The sequence below is a fragment of the Opisthocomus hoazin genome, chromosome 19 (assembly GCF_030867145.1).
Source record: "Opisthocomus hoazin isolate bOpiHoa1 chromosome 19, bOpiHoa1.hap1, whole genome shotgun sequence".
NCBI classification, from domain to species: domain Eukaryota; kingdom Metazoa; phylum Chordata; class Aves; order Opisthocomiformes; family Opisthocomidae; genus Opisthocomus; species Opisthocomus hoazin.
The window spans coordinates 15,860,387-15,877,743 of record NC_134432.1 but is presented as its reverse complement, the minus strand read 5'-3'; the positions used below and the strand labels follow the sequence as shown (position 1 = coordinate 15,877,743).

Here is a 17,357-nt window from a genome sequence, read left to right as displayed (position 1 = left end):
AGAGCTCTCTACAGTTCCTTACAGATTTTGGATATTGGACTACCTGTACCTCGCCAGGCTGCTCCTGCTTCTGTCTCCCCCAGAACGAGTGACGGTGTCTGCTTCATGACGGGAGAGATTGCGGCGTTCAGGCGATGCTGGCTTTGTCGGCAGTCTGAGGCAGGGCAGGAAAGGCAGACGTCATCCTTCCAGGTAGCGTGTGAGACATCCTGAGCCTTCCTCTTTGCCCTTTACCAATGTTCTGGGTTCTAGGGATTATCTAAGAACAGACATCGGAAGGCGGCTGGGCGGGAAGATGGCGGGCCGAGGGGCCGGGCGGGTTTCTGGCAAGTCACCGCGCCTTCCCGCCGCCGAGAGCCCGCACCGCACCCCACCCCACCCCGCCCCACCCCACCCCGCCCCGCCCCGCGCCGCGCCGCCGCCGCTGCCACTCGAGCCCGCCAACGGCCCCGCGCTCGCCCTGAAGAGTGCGCACCCGCGCACGAGACGCCGCCTGAGGGGGCGCGCGCGCCCGCCCCACCCGACGCTTTCGCGCTCGCCCCACCCGACGTTTTCCCGCCCGCCCCTCGGCGCGCGCCTGGCAACGCGAGTGCGCGCGCACCCTTCCCGCTCCGCTCCGCCCCGCCCCGCCCGGCCCGGCCCGGCCCGCCCCGCCCCGCTCGCCGGCGGGGAGGCGGGACGATTCCGGCGCGCGGCCTCCGCGATTGGTTCCGGCGCGGCCTCTCGCGCCCACCTTTGTGCAGCCCCGGCGCCCGTCGAGAGTGGGAGGGGAAACCCCGTGCGAGGGGCGCCGCCATCTTGGATAAGGGGGGTGATGGGGGCGCAGTGGAGCCAGCGGAGCCGAGCCTGAGGGAGCCCCGGCGAGAGGCGGAGACCCGGCCCGGCCGTGCCCAGCCCGAAGCAGAGCGCTGCAGTGCCCGCAGGGGGGACCGGGCCGCCGCCGCAGAGCCACGCTGCACAGCCACCAGCTCCCCGAGCCCAGGTATGGAGGAACCGGGGAGGGGCCCCCCTCCGCCCGGCCGGGCCTAGAGCGCTTAGGCCCCGCGCCGGTGCTCGGCCGCCGGCGGGCTCCACTCGTGGGGGCGGGCGGCCCTCTCCCCGGCAGGCTGGGGCAGTCTCCCGACCGCCACCCGGCCCGGGTGACGACGCTTCCTCCTCCTCTTGCCGCTGTTCGGAGCCGGGGCCTGGTCGGGGCCGCGCTCCCCTCCGGGTTTCGTTGCCCACCTCCGCGGGCGGTGCGGGCCGGGCTCGGCGGGGCTGGCCGCCCTCGGTGCCGGCGGCGGGCGGGAAGCGGAGGGGGCCGGCACCCCGGCTGGGGAGGGTGAGGCTGGCTGGGTAGGAGCTAGGCCGCTGCTGCGCTGCTTGTCGCCTCCCATTTCCCCCCTGCGCTGCACGCTCGCGGTGTGACAGCCGCGGCCCAGCTCTCGGGCACACGCTGTGGGTGGGGAGGTGTTCGTGCCCCTTGCTGATCGCTGCAGCGCTCGTAGGGTGTTCGCTGCTTGGGTATACTGTGCTGTGTATGTGGGCGATGTGCAGCGTTGCTTAGGTTGACCCGTGCTGTCGTGAACTTCGACAGAAAAACAACTTCTGAGGGGAGTGCCGCTTCCCAGGTGAGAAAGCGACACAAGTATTCTAGACTTGTTCTCTGTTGTCTTTTGTCAGTGCTTATTCGGGCTAAACAGAGGAGTGAAGTTCTGGTCTTTAACCCAGTTTGTTGCCTGTTGGCAGTACACTGCTAAGGTTCCTATAACATCTGTGGGCAGCTTTGCCTTGAATTAGAATTGTGCTGAACTAGCGTTGTAGTAAAGCCAGGAAAAGGTGTCTGCCTGCGGTGGGGTCTCTCTGGCAACGGCTCTGTTCCTCTGGAGGTTGCTTGGTGTGGACTTTGCTTTCTAGGCTTCTGAAACAGAGTGGTTATATGTTGTTGTATGACACTTTTTCACAGAGATAGAAGCGCCCCTTTGTGAACAAGATTTGCGTGGGTTGTCTATACCCTAAATCATTTCAAGGCCCAAGTCAGAAGTCTAACTTTTCCAGTAGCCAGATCTCCTTAACATCTGGAATGCATTGTTTTGGGGATTGATTTCTGTCATGGTTTGGACTGAGGGCTTCTTGTGCTTGGGCGTTACTCAAGAATGGGAAGAAAATCCCAACCCTGGGGGTCTTAATAACTAGATATCATATAGTCTAAGATGGATTTAAAAGGAATTTGATAGCTTCCTGTAGGGACTTGAAAGTGTCATAAATGTGAGTAGAAGGAAGAAGCTCCTGTTTTCCTCTTCTAGTTTATGAAAAACAAAAATAAAAGTTGTTATAAAGGACAGCAGGTTGAAAACAAACCTGTTATACTGGAGGTACCAGGTTTTAAAATGTAAATAGATCTTTTAAAATTACTTGCTTACTCCTGTGCACATAATGGATCCTGCTTATGATTGGTTCTCATTTTGCTGTATCTTTCTGAAACGAAGGCAGTGGGCCTTACTTAATTTTGGTCTAAAATGTATTTGTGACTTCTTGTGTTTTTTAAGGTGATGACTCCAGACGGTTGCATGTTGTTCTGATCTGTTAGACTGACAACAAAACTCTTCTGGTTTCTGTATATACTGTCCCTAAACTTATCCGATGTCTCTGGATTTTGGTTCTCCTGCTAGTGAACACAGACATGTGCTACGGGTTGGACTCTTATAGGAAGAGGAAAGTAGGATAAATTCAGATATACAAACATATAAAGAACTGTGACTGAGAGAATGGACATTGCAGAAAGTGCTCTTACTGATGAGGACAGGTATGCAATATCTAATTCAGCTATGGTGCTTGGGTGTGGTTAGTGAGAAATGAGGTGTGTGCATATAAATGCAGGAAGTTTAGGAAACAAAATGGAGGAACTTAATGGAGCAGGATGTGAAACCATTGAAAGGATAACCAGTATGCTGTGTGTATGACTGCATAGCTGTGGAGGAAAATCAAAAAGTGAAGGCAGCGTGGTACATAGCCTTGATTTTAAAAATACATAAAGTCAAGGTTCTCATATAGGCAGGGAAGTAAAGGCCTGTGAAGTCTTTAGAAATACTTGGCCTCCAGGCTGAGTTAAGGTGTTCTACATGATTAAAGAATATAGCAAATGCATTTCTTCAAGAACATCTTGAAACAGGGCTCTGCACAGCTGAAGCTTGTTAATCTGAGCCCAGTAGCTTGCAGGCCTTGTGTGCTTGCAGAGAAGGAGTAACTGGACAGGGAAATAATAAGGAAATGCAGAGTGATCTTCAACAACAGATCAGAAGAAGCTTGCTGGGTTGCTGTCTGATCAAAGATCAGTTCAGCCAAATCTACTGTCTTGTGCTAATGAGATGCTTTAGTGAAATCCAGATGGGGAAAGCTAGGGAGGATGACTCCAGAAGAGCTGAAGAATGAGCGAGGAACTGGCCAGCAACAAGTAATATTGTCGGGATACATGTGAAAGGGAACATGTGGGCTGCTAGCGGGCTGCTAATGAGACTCCTCAGGGGTCAGTCTCAGGGCTTTTTAAAGACAAGCCTGCAAAAATAAATAAATAAACAAACAGACCAGAGAGGCTGCGGGGCCATTATCTTAAAGAGGGCCAAGATATTTACATGTTTTAGGAAGAACCTAAACCTCCTTGTTGTGTGGAAGCCATAGAGCCACCATGAAATTTAATAGTAGTAGACCTCACAACTAGTTATGGACAACAGACTTATGGGGATTCACTGCCTGAGTGTATTAATTGATAACAAAACTGTTACTACCTTCCAGTGTGGTGTGACTTTTACAGAAGACCACAACTGAAGCAATTACAGACTGTATTTCTAGCTGCCTTCTAAAGTAAGGTAGCAGTTAGACTGTGGCATTGTGTGTGCTTGACAAAAGTCTTCATCAGGGCAATAGTGCAGTTACAGATTGAAACAATTCTACCTCTCCCCAGCTCTTTCCCCCTTACTGGTCTCTTCTTGGAGTTACTGTTAATTAACATCTAAGTAAATATGCAGGGAAGAGAAGGAAGATTATGCCCTGGGAAAGAGGATAACTACCTTTTCATTTTGTGTGGAGATCTAGAAACTGTTCTAAATAAGTTGTTATTGTTTGCATACAATTCCCATTATATGCAGCAAATATCTTCTTCCACGTGAAAAAGCTAACAGCTCTTTGAAAGTTGTTTCAGTTTATGAAGGTAATGATATGATGGCATTACCTTTTATAGAAGGGAACTGGACTTCAACTGTGAGATCCATTCCTGTTGCATATCCTTGAAGAATGACCGAAAGAACACCAGGATGTCCAGATGAAATACAAAATGCTCCTTGCTTCAGACTAACTAAACACTGATCCTCTGGCTGCAGTGGTATGTTTTTTAAGGGGAGCCCGTAACAGTCAGACAATCCAGAGTTTGAAGCTGGTGGCTGTCTTCAAGGGGTGTCATCTCTGTGTTGGCTGGCTAGCTGATGGTATTAACCACATGCATTGTCTAATATAACCTGTACGCATAGGCTCTAGTCTCTTCTGATAACATACCTGCTTCTTGCTGAGCATAATGCTATGAAATTTCTCCATGCAGATGATATCCAGTGAAGAGTTAAAATTGACTATGTCCTTGAGCTAGAAGGAACTGCATGGGGCTCGCAAAAGCTGGTATGGATGTGATATTTACAGTTATGTTATTCTGATGAAGAACTTTACGGCAGTGCACCTGGAACAGTTTGTACAGATGTATTCTGATATGTGAAATAAGGCTCCAGTGAGATGTCAAAATACCTGTGTAGTGCTTGTTGATTAGAGGAGGAAATATAGTGTCACTAGTATCTCATTAAGGTCATATTTAACTTTTTATAAATAAAAGAAGCCTCTAAGGGAGAAGTCGATACATGGAAAATGGATTATGATGACACTGTTGACTGTAAAACTTCTAGTCCTAACTGTAATGCCAAAATGAATTGTACAGGCTTTGAAACTTGTGGAAATCTGTGTGTGGTGAAGCATGATCCTCTGGCTAGTTGCCATCTGGAAATAATGCTCTGAACTCTGGGCAAGTGTTAGCTCTAAAAAGGGAGCCAAAACTTGGTCTAAGTTGGCAGACTTGCCTTGAGCCGCAATGGCAGGTAGACCAAGCTTCCAGACTAAACTTCTTTTACTTTCTGTTAACAGTAAATTCCTGGGTGGTTAACTTTGGTATGGTATTGTATAATGTCAGAGTGGCTGAAGGGAAGCTGCGTATACTTACGTACAACTTCCTCAGTCCTGCAGTTCTTGCCCCTTTGCTCTTCCAAGGGGAAAACGCCAAACCCCCATAATGGGATTATCAAGACTGATGTGTTTGGAACAGAGGGCTGGGAAGTGGAGGCAGAACTCCAATTTCTACAGATGGCTGTTGCAGTCAACATATATTAACTCCTTGCATTAACGTGTTGCTAATACTTTTGTGTTTACTGAATCGTGTTGTGCACTATTCTTGTCTAGACTTCCTTCTTTCATATGTACTATATGCTGATACTGTGAGTTTTCTAAGGCTGAATTCTCACTGTGACTTCTGTGCTTAGTTTGTTGCATTTGTTTTTCCCCTTCAGCACAGAGTCTTTCTGGACTTTTTCTTTCTTCTAAGATCTGAGTACGGCTTGGATTCCTGCTTATCCTTATTGGAATTTGAATGTCTAAAAATTTGTTGTTTGTTTCGTTGGTTTTTTGTTGTTTGTGGTTTTTTTTTTTGTTATCTGTTTTCCAGAGAAGATTCCTGACTTTCAGTAGTAAATTGGAGCATTTCAGAATCTTTTCTGTAACATGACCCTTGGAATAATATAATACCAAAATGTTGCTTTATTTCTCAGTTTAACTCCAGAAACTGTGTTTAATCTTAATGTCTGTGTTTCTGCAAGCGTTCAGTACGTATGTCTGTCAGGCACAGTAACTTCTCCAGTAGCTCTCTAGGGTGTGAGAGAAGGTCTAGACTCATTGTATGAGTGAGTTTCTCTATCAGGATTGCTATTAATAAGTTTCTTTAAGCTGTGGAGAGCACGTGCTGGGTCTGGCTGTACGCAGTGGGGTGTGTGGCGTATCTCACCTCCTTTACGGGCCTAATATCACTGTGAGAAGGAGGGTGAAGCTTTAGCAGTGAGGCATGTCTCTAAATCAGTCCTCCCTTCCCACCCCTTTATTAACAGACTTTGTTGCCAAGCACAGAATTTGTTGTTCTTGCTTTGAAGTAGGAACTAATTTTGATGCATATGCCACAAAGCAGTGACTGTTTCGTGTATACTGAAACAGCCTAGTTAGACTTTAATTGAAGAGTATAATAAAAATTGACATCTTAGCAAGCAAACAGTCTGTCAAATAAACAGATGTATATTTAGCAGTAAACATTCTAGTTAAGAGAGACTCATTTCAAATTCACTTGGTGAACAGCCTGCACAGGGTTCCCAGTTTGTCCGTTCTTAAAAAAAAAAAATCTTTTCTCACCTTCCTCTGATGCTGCTTAGAAGCTTGGATAGTGAGAGGTGTTTCCCTCACTTGTTACATACAGCGTTATAGTCAGGCACTCAGAAACGTGTAACTTCTTTGAGTATTTCTGAATACTTAGCATTCCTTAGCCAGCCAGCATTGTGAAGGAAGACAGGGTCACCTAGGTCTCTGCAGGATGGATTTCATGGCCACGTGAGTGCTTCCCCGTCTTGGAGTTTATGGCGCTGATTTTTTTCTTTAAACTGTGTAAGTTAGTAGATGCTACCATCCTCAGAATGCACTGTAGATCTTCCAAAATAGATAGATGTTGGTGCTCTTGGTGTGTCTCTCTGTCTTTCTGTGTTGTGACTGTAGCACCCACCTGTTTTCTGTGGAAAATAGCAGAGTTCGTGCTGTCTGCCTGAAGTACTTGTGCGTATAAACTGGCCTTTTCAAGTTTTTATTTTGTACTCTGACTTGCATACCTCATAATGCTCCAGTTTAGCCTTGTCTGCTATCAAACTGAATTGAGCTGTGAACGTAGTCCTCCTAGGTTTAGTTAGAAAGCAAGTGACAAGTCAGTATCCTGTGAGAACAAGTGGATTGGGTCAGAAGATGCTCAGTTTGAATGTGGCTGCCGTTGGGATGTGCTGAAGAAGAGGAAGAACAGAACATGTGAAGACGTGTTTGGAAAATTTGAAGTATTGGATGTTCCACAGTGACACATTAATTTTGCACTCTGTATGGAGCAGTTGCTTGTCTTTATTTGCTAGTGCTGAAAATAATCAGTGCACATACTGAAGCTGATACTGTAACTCTGGAGGATTCCAGGAAATAAGGCAGTAAAGTTGCTGGCTTCCTTGGTAAGGAGCAGTGCGTTTCCAGTCATGGATGTGAATTCTTATCCAGTGCAGCGGTGGGAAGTGGTCTGTCCGCGGAGCGGTTGTTTGCCAGAGAAGGGGGAGGACAGGGGTGGTGTGGGATGGCTGCATGGGATTTCCCTCTACTACGGAGAAGAGTTTCCTCTGAAACTTTCTTGATTGAAATGACTGTTCTGGGAGCATCTGCAGCACTTGGTGGAATTCTGTCTTGCCAGCACATGTAAGAATTACTGTCCAAAATTGTCTTTTGTCTGCTATCTTGGATTAAACTTGGTTTAATAGAACTGTGTGTGTGTAGGAGTAAGCATAGATGCTTTGCATACTGCATGGGATAGAAGGACTTGAGAGTTTCCATATTGTGAGCGGAGCATGAAGGAAAGGCAAGACGCAGAGCAGTGACTGGCACACAGTAAGCCCTTCTTAACTGCATGTCGGAGTTGTGCCCCCTCCAAGGTCTAGATAAGAGTGTTTGCTTTAAACCTCTGCTATGTGAAGCAGTGGCTGTTTGTGAATGAGATTTGTTGTCAGTCACCTTTCTTATGACTGTAATTCACTGTTATGGATTAATGGTGGTTGAGGAAACAATACTTTGCTTTTAAAAAAGCTGCAGGCTTGTAAGCTTTCCTGCGTTTTTATTTCTTTACAGTACTGGTTTCATTTGTCATGTGAATGACACATGACCGAATGAAAATCTTTCTAGGCCAAAGCACTGTTCTTTTTAAGAAGTACCATGTTTTTCTAACAGCTGGCTATCTGCCATCCAGGAGAGGAAATGGTGAATTCCTAGTAGAAATTTTCCACTTTCTTAACTGATCGCATTATAGCTGGTTTAACACAAAGCCTGGGACAAAAACTGGGCGTTTTGCATCCTTTATGTTAACTGCCAATATCTGGCCTGTATAGACTTGTAATCCTGGTTAACTGATCTATTGGTTGGTAAGTCAGCTATTGCTGCTTGCAGGTTTACACAGCTGAAGCCAGTTCCAATTCCTCCTACATCTAGGAAAGCCCAGGAGAACTCTGGAATAGTGAAAGTACTTACCCCAACCTAATTTTGATGATCACTTAAAAAAGAGAAACTGTGAAGCCTTGCTGTAATGCTGCTGTGCTGACAAAGCCACAGAGATGTTAACTAACTTCCTGGACATCTGATTTGTGGCTTGTACCACTCTTCTGACATCAACATGTAGCAGTCCAGGCCCCAGTTAAGGCTACTACAGCTTTCTTTTAAGTAATTCTTAGCAGTTTGATGCAAGCTGTGCTCTTTCTTTTGTTCCTGTTGCAAGTCTCGGAAGTATGAGGTAATAGGTCCAAATTGCTGGTTTTATTAAAGCTCTTCGGATTTTTCTTTTGGAGTCAGATTTTATTTTCGGTTTGTGTATCAGCTGTTTGGCGAGTGAGTGCTGGTCCACTCGGTGACTCTGGATGAAGCAAGAAGCTACTGGAGCTTTTCAACAGCTTTAAGTCCTTCTGCATAAAATTGAATGAGTATCAGTACTATGCAGAGCATGTTTCTACTTGGAGGTCTTACTGATGGGTCCAGGGCGAATGATGTGGGAGTTCTGCTGAGTGTGGCTGGCGTTAATTCAGTGACTGTGGGGAAGTACACAAACTTCAGCTGTGAATGAAAGGATAGGTGGGGGAAGGGGTTTTGTTTGCTTATGTGAACTGAACTGATGAATTGGGTTGTTTGATGAATGAGTAGCAGTTCTGATGTGTTCTATTTTTTTTTTTTAGTGCCACAATGGCAACTGCACCTTACAACTATTCCTACATCTTTAAGTACATCATTATTGGTAAGTATTGCTGGGCACATACCTGTTCGTGTCACTGTGCGCGTGCAGGACAGCCTGCCTGCAATCCCCAGGCTGTGCTGCTGTTGCCTCCTGTTGCATGCTACTTGCTGTGGAGTAGCTTTCAGCAGTTACTTGTCCAGCCTCAGCCCCTCCTAGATGACCAGCCACGCTTGCTCTGAAGCTGCAGCAGCTGACAATAATATCAAGGCAGGTGCCTTTGTGTGCCACTTGGTAATTCTGTGTGCCACAGACTTACAGCTGTGTAGCTGGTGGCAGGTGAACTGGGGTGGGGACAAGCACCACTGCCTGCACTGAGCTCACTTTATTGATGAGTTACTGTTAAAAATGGCTGTTCTTCTTGATGTACACACTTTGGTATTCTTGAACATCTTTGATATTAGGGCCATAAAGCTTAGCCCTTTGCGCAGCACTAGAGGAAAAAAAAAAGCTTTTTAGAAACAGGTGCATGTGGTCCATTTCTCTGTAAATCAAGTTTATATTTACAAAAATTGCTATATCCATTGGAAATGGGGAAAAAAATGTTGGTGATAATCAACACAGCTGGGATGTTTGTGGTTTGCTGTAGCACTTGGACTGCCTCTGCATCATTAGTCTCAAAAGTTTTAGAATCTGTGTTGAAGACACAAGTACTAATTGGAATCCATTGCTTTAGGCAGGCTTTTAAACCTCTGTCAGGCTGTATTTTTGTGTTAAGGGTTGCTTTTAGCTGCAGATTCCTTGCCTGTTTAGAGTCAGGGACTTGATTGCATTTATTAACTATCCTGGAAGTACTGGTCTTGCTGTTAATTGTTTAATTCTTAATGATCTTGTGTAGGTGTAAGTGATCTGCAATCTTAGCGTAATGGTTTGTAAGTCAGGCTGCTGGGAGAGCCTCAGCCTGTGGACAAGTTTGTTCTTAAAAGATCTTGCTGTTCCTCACTGTTCGCATTGTGGAAGTGAAGCAATTTCTTGGTGTGTTTGGGTTGGTTGTCAGTGGTTTTGATGTCCCCACCAGTAATATCAAGTAAGACAGGAGCAGGGCAAACACTCAAAAGGCATATTTTACATTTCAAATTCTTACAGGTCTACTTCTCATCACCTTGTGAAATATAGTTGTAAAATTAGTCACAGAGATTAACTTCTGAGTTTTCTGCTCCACCCTTGCTTGCAACCCTGTACCTGTAACCAAAACTATAGTGTGAAAGTTGATACACCTAAGGACCGTAGTGAGGTAGAGAGCTTTGCCCGCTGGACCTGAGGAAGGAGTGGCTGCAACTCTCTGTACCACTTGTGTGGGATGAAGAAAATGTGCTTGTTGCAACAATGATGTAGTGTCAGCCTTAACTATTCTTTCTGTAACAGGGGACATGGGTGTAGGAAAGTCCTGTTTGCTTCATCAATTTACAGAAAAGAAGTGTGAGTATTTCAATTCACAATGTTTATTCTAACTGGTATGCTTCACCCCTCTTTCCTACCTTTTTTGCTTCCATCGTGCATGAGCTTGATGTGGTTTCTGTCTTAATCTGTATGGGTTTGTGTTGTACTTGGTCAGATTTTTGTTTTGACTCCTGCAGATGTAGAAACAAAATGTTGATGTGGTAATGGCAAAACTGCTGCTGCAGTCAGTCCTGCCTGTGACGAGTGGGAAGACCATGCCTGGGTTTGATAGGGAACAAAGTGAAATTTCCTGTCTCAATCTTGCATGTTCTCATGTTGGTGTAACTTGAACGCAAGCAGATGGAGTTTTTTTAGTGCTTTTAAGCACTTCAAAAAGTAAAAAAAGATTTGATTTTCTTTGACCCTTCGTTTCTAAAGTAGCACCGTCATTCTCTGTGGCTGCTGTGACTCATGACACTTGCACTGCCCTGTGTGATTGTGTTTCAGGCTTACTGCAATCTGTCTCAACTGTAGTGCGTTTTTGTGTATGCTATCATGACTAATTAAGAATTACCTTCAGTTCTTCTTAATAATGTGTGTTGCATTGGAGTTTGGAGCAGCTGTTAGCCCTGTGACTTTCCATGTAGCTCACATTCAATGGATAAGACCGTTGGTATTTATTGGTACAAAATCAGTCTTTACCATGTACTACTCGAGATGTGGCAATAAATGGGTACGAGCTACAGTTTAAAATATTTCTGTTTTCTAGCAGAGATAGGATTTTAAAGTGTTGCTTTTAATTAAAATCCAGTATCAGCAAATTGTTTAAATGCCACTTTGCATATGGTCAGATTCTTTATGAGGCTATGGCTTTTTCTTAGTCTGTCAGCATTAAGCCGAAGCGGTACAACTGAACAAACCAACGTGCCAAACACCTCTGCTACAAGACTGTCACTAACTGTAGGTAGCTGGAATAGGTACTCGTCCTTTCTGTGTTTTCTTGATCTTTCTTGAAGATTAGCTGCTTTTAACTAGAAAGATGCCTTTTTGGTTTTGATTTGCTGTGTTGATAATCTACTTAGGAAACTGGCTTTCTCCTGTGGACACTCGTCCAATTACCCTGTCTGAAATAACTTGGATGTTTGTTTTTGAAGCTGTGTTACGGACTTTTAACTGTATCTTTGTAAGTCCCTAAAAGTTATCTTTTCCTACTGCATTCAAACAGTTAACCATTTCCGCAAGGACAGACTAACTATCAAATGGCTTGATGCCTTCTGACATACATGGCCAAACAGCATCAGGGCACGTGTGTCAGAAGACAAGGGATTTTATAACTGCTCTTAAAACAAACAGCAGTTCAGGAAAGACTTCATTTCTGGTGAATTGGTGAATTGATACAGTTGGGGTACTGTAGCTGTAAAAATGTTTTCTTAGAGACTGAAAATCTAGTAAAGATAACTGAAAACTGGTGATAGTAATCTTTGTGGCAAGGAGACCTTGCACTAAAAAGATTTGATCTTTACTTTTGTTTTTCATGACAGTTATGGCAGACTGTCCCCACACAATTGGTGTTGAATTTGGCACAAGAATAATTGAAGTTAGTGGCCAAAAAATTAAACTACAGATATGGGACACAGCAGGACAGGAGAGATTCAGGGCTGTGACACGAAGCTACTACAGAGGAGCAGCAGGAGCTCTCATGGTCTACGACATCACCAGGTAAGGTGCTGTTGCATCTTGGGTCGTAGCTCTGTGCCTGACAGGCTGTTCGGATGCCACAGCCTTGTCCATGCTGTCCTGTCTGTCCCCCAGACTTGGATCTGAAGGACTCTGGGTGGGTTTGTGTCCTCTTGTGTGACGCTTACCATACTTCTTTGTCTAAATACTTTGATTATTTCAAGAGCTGAAAAAGAAACATAAGGAGTTATGCGAGCTGCTTTTCTTGGAGAATTTCACTGCCACCAGGCCTGAGGATCTTGCCTTTTGAGGTCTTGACTGCATGTGTTGAAGTTTAGAGAACTGGCTTTACCCTGAAAATCTACTCTTCGGTACACGGATTTTTCCCTTCCTGGGAGGCAAGGGAATACTGCTGCTTACCTGGTAGGAGTGTTCAGTTAGAGTAGGCACAGGACAGACTATTATCTCTGTGGCAGTGGGCTGTGTAAACATGCTTAACGGACTCTACAAATGAGAGCACTGGACGAGTCTGACTTCTGGGCCGCTTCATGGGCTGGGCCTTCAACAGATTGAGACTGTGTAGAGGCTGTCCTGCCTTCCTTTTATAGATGAAAACTAAAGATGCTGCTAAAAGAAGGAATAATCAGATGTGCAACATGAAATACTTTTGCTTTCTCATGTCTCCCATCTTCCTCTGGGGCTGTTCTTGATCTTCCTTACGCACCTCTTTCTCTGTGTATGTAGGCGTATCTCCTGTTTGTTTAAATCTGGAGTAAAGCATAAATAATCTTATGCAGTGTTTGTTACCAAAGTGCTATTCTACTGTCCAGTGTTCTGTGAGAGTATTTGACAGAAAATCATTTAACGTGTTCTAAACGAAACAACACGTTATACTTGTGAAGACGGTAACACTGCTGCATGCGGAAGGGTGAATTGTTCTGTCTCTCCGCCTGTGCTGTAAGAGTTGCTCTGTGGGCTTGAAGCTGCCCTGCTGAAACCTTGGTCTGAGGCCAGACGAGATGCTGCTGCTTCGTCTGTCTTCAGGCCGGGGAGAAGAATGGGGGCAACGGGTGTCGGTGTGTTGTTTGGATGCCGACTATGCTGTTGGCACTTGGGTATTTTAACAAACACTGTAGCTAAAACTGTCCTCCCTTGACTCTTTGCAGAAGAAGTACGTATAATCACTTAAGCAGCTGGCTGACAGATGCAAGGAACCTCACCAATCCAAATACTGTAAGTTGGACTTCACGTAGCTTGAAAGCAAGGCTGCTGATCTCTGAGCAAGAGGTGGAGGGCTTTGGCCAAGGCGTCTGTGGTGGTAGCGGTGTTCTCTTAAATACGCTGCCTGTGTTTTCTCACCTGCTCAGCTCTGAGTTATGCTTGTGTCCCCGTTTTGCAGTATGCCAGTGACTCTGCCCTTACTGCAATGGAGGAAAGGCGTGGGCTCCTGGGCAGGGGAGCAGGGCTTGCTGCTAAAAGCTGTCTTGTGCTGCTCGCCTTCCGGGGGCCCATTTTCAGCAGTTGGAGGCAAAACGGTGATTAACCCGGAACAAACCTGAACTTTTGTTAACATTGCTTCTTGCCTTGTGGTAGTAGTGGGGTGAATGCTATCTGATCTTAGACTGGACAATAAATTGCATTTCCAGCAAAAGCTGCCCAGGTCTTTTGGAGGGATGGGGAAGGTGGTTCTTCTGAGTCTCTTTGGCCATACCACAAAACTGTTGTCCTTCCGTCTTTTTCTGCATGCCCCTAAAATACTTTAGCACCAAGCTCATGGGAAGACTCTGTGTTGTGATGAAAGCAAACTCTTAAAGATTCTGGCTGGATTAGCAGAGGATTAATCAAACACAAGAAGTGGTTCCGAGTACAACCTCCTTGCAGACAGAGCAGGCCTGCTGCTTTGCAGGACCTGTCTCACGAGAACAGCCCAAGGCGTTTGAGCGGGACTGCTGGCGACGCCGTGCTGGACGCCGCGCCGGCTGTGCGGAGGGGGCACTGCCAAAGCAGCGTGTTCCTGAAGATGCACGGGGCTCGCGGCTAAACTTCTCTGCAGATTTCCTTTGTTTTTTCATCTTTTTAGTAAAGATGGTGGTAGAGAAAAGCTAATAAGCTCTTTCCAGACTAATTTTCTCTCTCCTGAACTAGGTGATAATCCTCATAGGAAATAAAGCAGATCTGGAAGCACAGAGGGATGTTACATATGAAGAAGCCAAACAATTTGCTGAAGAAAATGGTGTGTGTTTTCTCTTGAGCTGTTAACGTTTCGTACAAGATAGTGGTGTTAAAGTGAATCCTCAGCATTGGTAGCTGCAAGCTTACACTTCCAGAGTAATGGAATTATATGTGCAGACTTCTGCTGTGCCTCAGTCTGGCTTAACTCTAACTGGGCTTAGTTCTAGAAATCAGCTTGTGTACTGATGCCTTAACTTGGTCATAAAATACTGTTTAGTACTAAAATAGTGTCTTGCATGTGATCGGAAGGTGGTAATGCGACTGACGGAGCGCTGTTGAAATACATTATGCATTGACTATTAAACCTCTGTTTCTGAACAGGTTTATTGTTCCTTGAAGCAAGTGCAAAAACGTAAGTCACTTTTGTCTGGAGTTCTGATTCAGATGTGATCTGTTTAAGAGGAATGTGTTGGTTATGACTAAGTACAGCTGTAGGGTTTTACAGTGGAAAACAAACCCTGAGCAAACTATTTTTGAGCTCTCTTAGAGGATAAGGTATGTGTAGCAGTTTCGGCCTTGCCGGCTTTGACTTGAAGGTGACTTGGAAGTGAGACCTCTCGCTACATTTCAGGCAAAGACTTGTTGAATTTCAATGAACTGAGGTGGTTTTAGGAGATGGTTTGAGCGTAGGATGCGTACATGTGGGTCAGAGGGGTTCCCAGTTAGGTGTTCCTTCCCTCGGACCAAGTTCTGCAGTGACCAGCCTGTCCCTTCGGTCGCTGGGAGGAGTCACCACGCTGTACCTGTGGTCACCTGGCTTCATGGACCTTTGTAACAAAAAAATTTTGACTCATAGTAACTCCCTGTCCTTTAGCCTCTTTCAAAACTGCACTGTGCACGTGGATCAATGCCTTAGCTTATTTCTGCTACTCGGTGCTTTGGAGTGTGTGTTTTTTATTCCTGGCTAGTCCTGACGGGTTTAGTGGCTAGGGGGTGAGCTGCCGTATCAAAGGCTGTCCCGAGGACAGGGTGTCAGACTGTGATACGTCTGCCCTACGTACTGCCAGCTCCTCTTGCAGTTGGGAGGGCAGGGCAGCCACTGCTTCCACGTGTGCCCTGTCAGACCCCAGCAAGCGTGTCTAGCCAGCGGCCCCCGTGACCTGCATTGCCTTGCTGAAGGGTAACCTCAGTAACTCCTGCCGCTCTCCTCGTAGCGGAGAGAACGTTGAGGATGCATTCCTGGAGGCTGCCAAGAAAATCTACCAGAACATCCAAGATGGAAGCCTGGATCTGAACGCTGCAGAGTCGGGTGTACAGCACAAACCATCAGCTCCGCAGGGAGGGCGGCTAACCAGCGAACCCCAGCCCCAGAGAGAAGGCTGCGGCTGCTAGTGACCCCCCTTCCACGGCTCCATTTCCGACCTTCCGCCTCTGTCTGCTGGAAGCGGTGCTTTTGACCGCTTCCCTGTCTTCTGTACATCTTACTGGGTTTAACTGAAACTCTGAGACAAGTTTAACACAGTACTAAACTGCTAAACAACTTTAGATGTAATCAGGTTATCAAAGGCAAGTAGAGTAATAAAACCTCTCCTGCATGGTAAATCTAGAAGTTTTTCTTTCCTTGATTGTCCTTGTGATAGTGTCACCGATACATAATTTCAACTGAGCACTGATGCCGGACTCATGATTTTACACTTTCGCAGGGCTTTTGTCTTGTACGGTTTAATTTTATGGTTCTTTGGCCTTTCTTCCCCACCTGTAACTGTTTAGAGCTGTCCATAGTAAAGGATAAATTTTTTGCTGTGAAATGAATTCCGATGGTAGCAAGGGGCTCTGTAACAATGTGCTTTTTCTTGTTGGAAGGATTCCCTGTGGTGTGTGTCGGGGCGGGCTGGCGCAGGAGCGTACAACTCGCACAGGGACGCGATCCATTCATTCTTGTGCTCATAGCTTTGCATCGTTTTTTTGCCACTTTTATCCTTTACATTTGTTAACAGAACGTAAATATGTATAAAATCTGAAGGAACTGAGCTAACAGTTAAATACATCCTGTGTATATGATTTTAATGAAGAAAATGATTACTGGCATTAGAACAGTATATAAGAAAATACCAGTTTGTACAGTGTGACCTGTATGTATTGCCCCGTTAGTACCGAAATCGATGTAACCGCAGCTCACTACCAGAGGCGTGACGCGGTGGTGTCGACCATGGGCGTTGTGCCGGGGGAGGGCCGCTCCCCGTGCCGAAGTTAACACTAGTGGGATCTGTCTCTCATCCTCGCGCTCTGGTATACCGAGGCCGTGTTATTAATCCTGTTATTAAACCTGCTTCTCTTCTGTCAGCGTTTTGCATTACTGGGCTTCATCGCCTGCCTCGTGTCGTATACGAAGGCTGGGTCTCTTGCACATCTTACGCTTTTGTACCTTTAACTTTCTGAATGCTCAGAGGCCGGACTGGACAGTCAGAACACCCCCTCTGCTCTCTAGGGATTTTTAGCTACTGTGGTATTTTTTACCAGTCCCCTGTGAGGGTTGCTTTGAAGCCTTCGTTGGGTGGCACAACCCATAACATTTGCACGAAGGGTAGGTGGATGGTTGGGGTGGCTCTGCTCACTTGGCAACCCCACAGAGGGTGTGGGAAGGGGAGGGGTGAGTGCTTAACCGTGATCAGGTGTCCAACTTCAGTCTCACTGTGGCATTTGAAGTACAAAGTAGTCTTAAAATCCCTCTCTAGACACTAAAACTATTTCAGACTTGTAAGTAACCAGTGGTACCAGAGTATTGTACAGTCAATGTTAAATAAAAGCCAAAACTGGAATGTGCAGACAATAGGCTTTGGGTAACTTGTGCACTGTCCCTTTGTTTTGTCTGGTTAGTCCTTTTTTTTTTTTTTTTTTTTTTTTTTTTAACTACTACTCTGCAGTAGATGGGTGTGTTCAAGATCTACAGCTAATGCATCCTGCTTCAACCGAGGCTACACTGCAAAGGGGTTGCCCAGGGACCAGGACC

At 45.8% G+C, this 17,357-nt stretch overlaps 1 protein-coding gene across 1 annotated transcript; it reads left to right on the top strand.

The window, feature by feature from the left end:
• The first annotated feature begins 765 nt into the window (after positions 1 to 765).
• Positions 766 to 17,257, top strand: RAB14 (RAB14, member RAS oncogene family). Its single transcript, XM_075439302.1, has 8 exons — positions 766 to 982; positions 9,063 to 9,121; positions 10,484 to 10,537; positions 12,040 to 12,217; positions 13,342 to 13,408; positions 14,321 to 14,408; positions 14,729 to 14,759; positions 15,562 to 17,257. The coding sequence occupies exons 2-8, from the start codon at positions 9,070 to 9,072 to the stop codon at positions 15,737 to 15,739; spliced, it is 648 nt and encodes a 215-aa protein (XP_075295417.1). The 5' UTR covers positions 766 to 982; positions 9,063 to 9,069; the 3' UTR covers positions 15,740 to 17,257.
• The last annotated feature ends 100 nt before the right edge of the window (positions 17,258 to 17,357 follow it).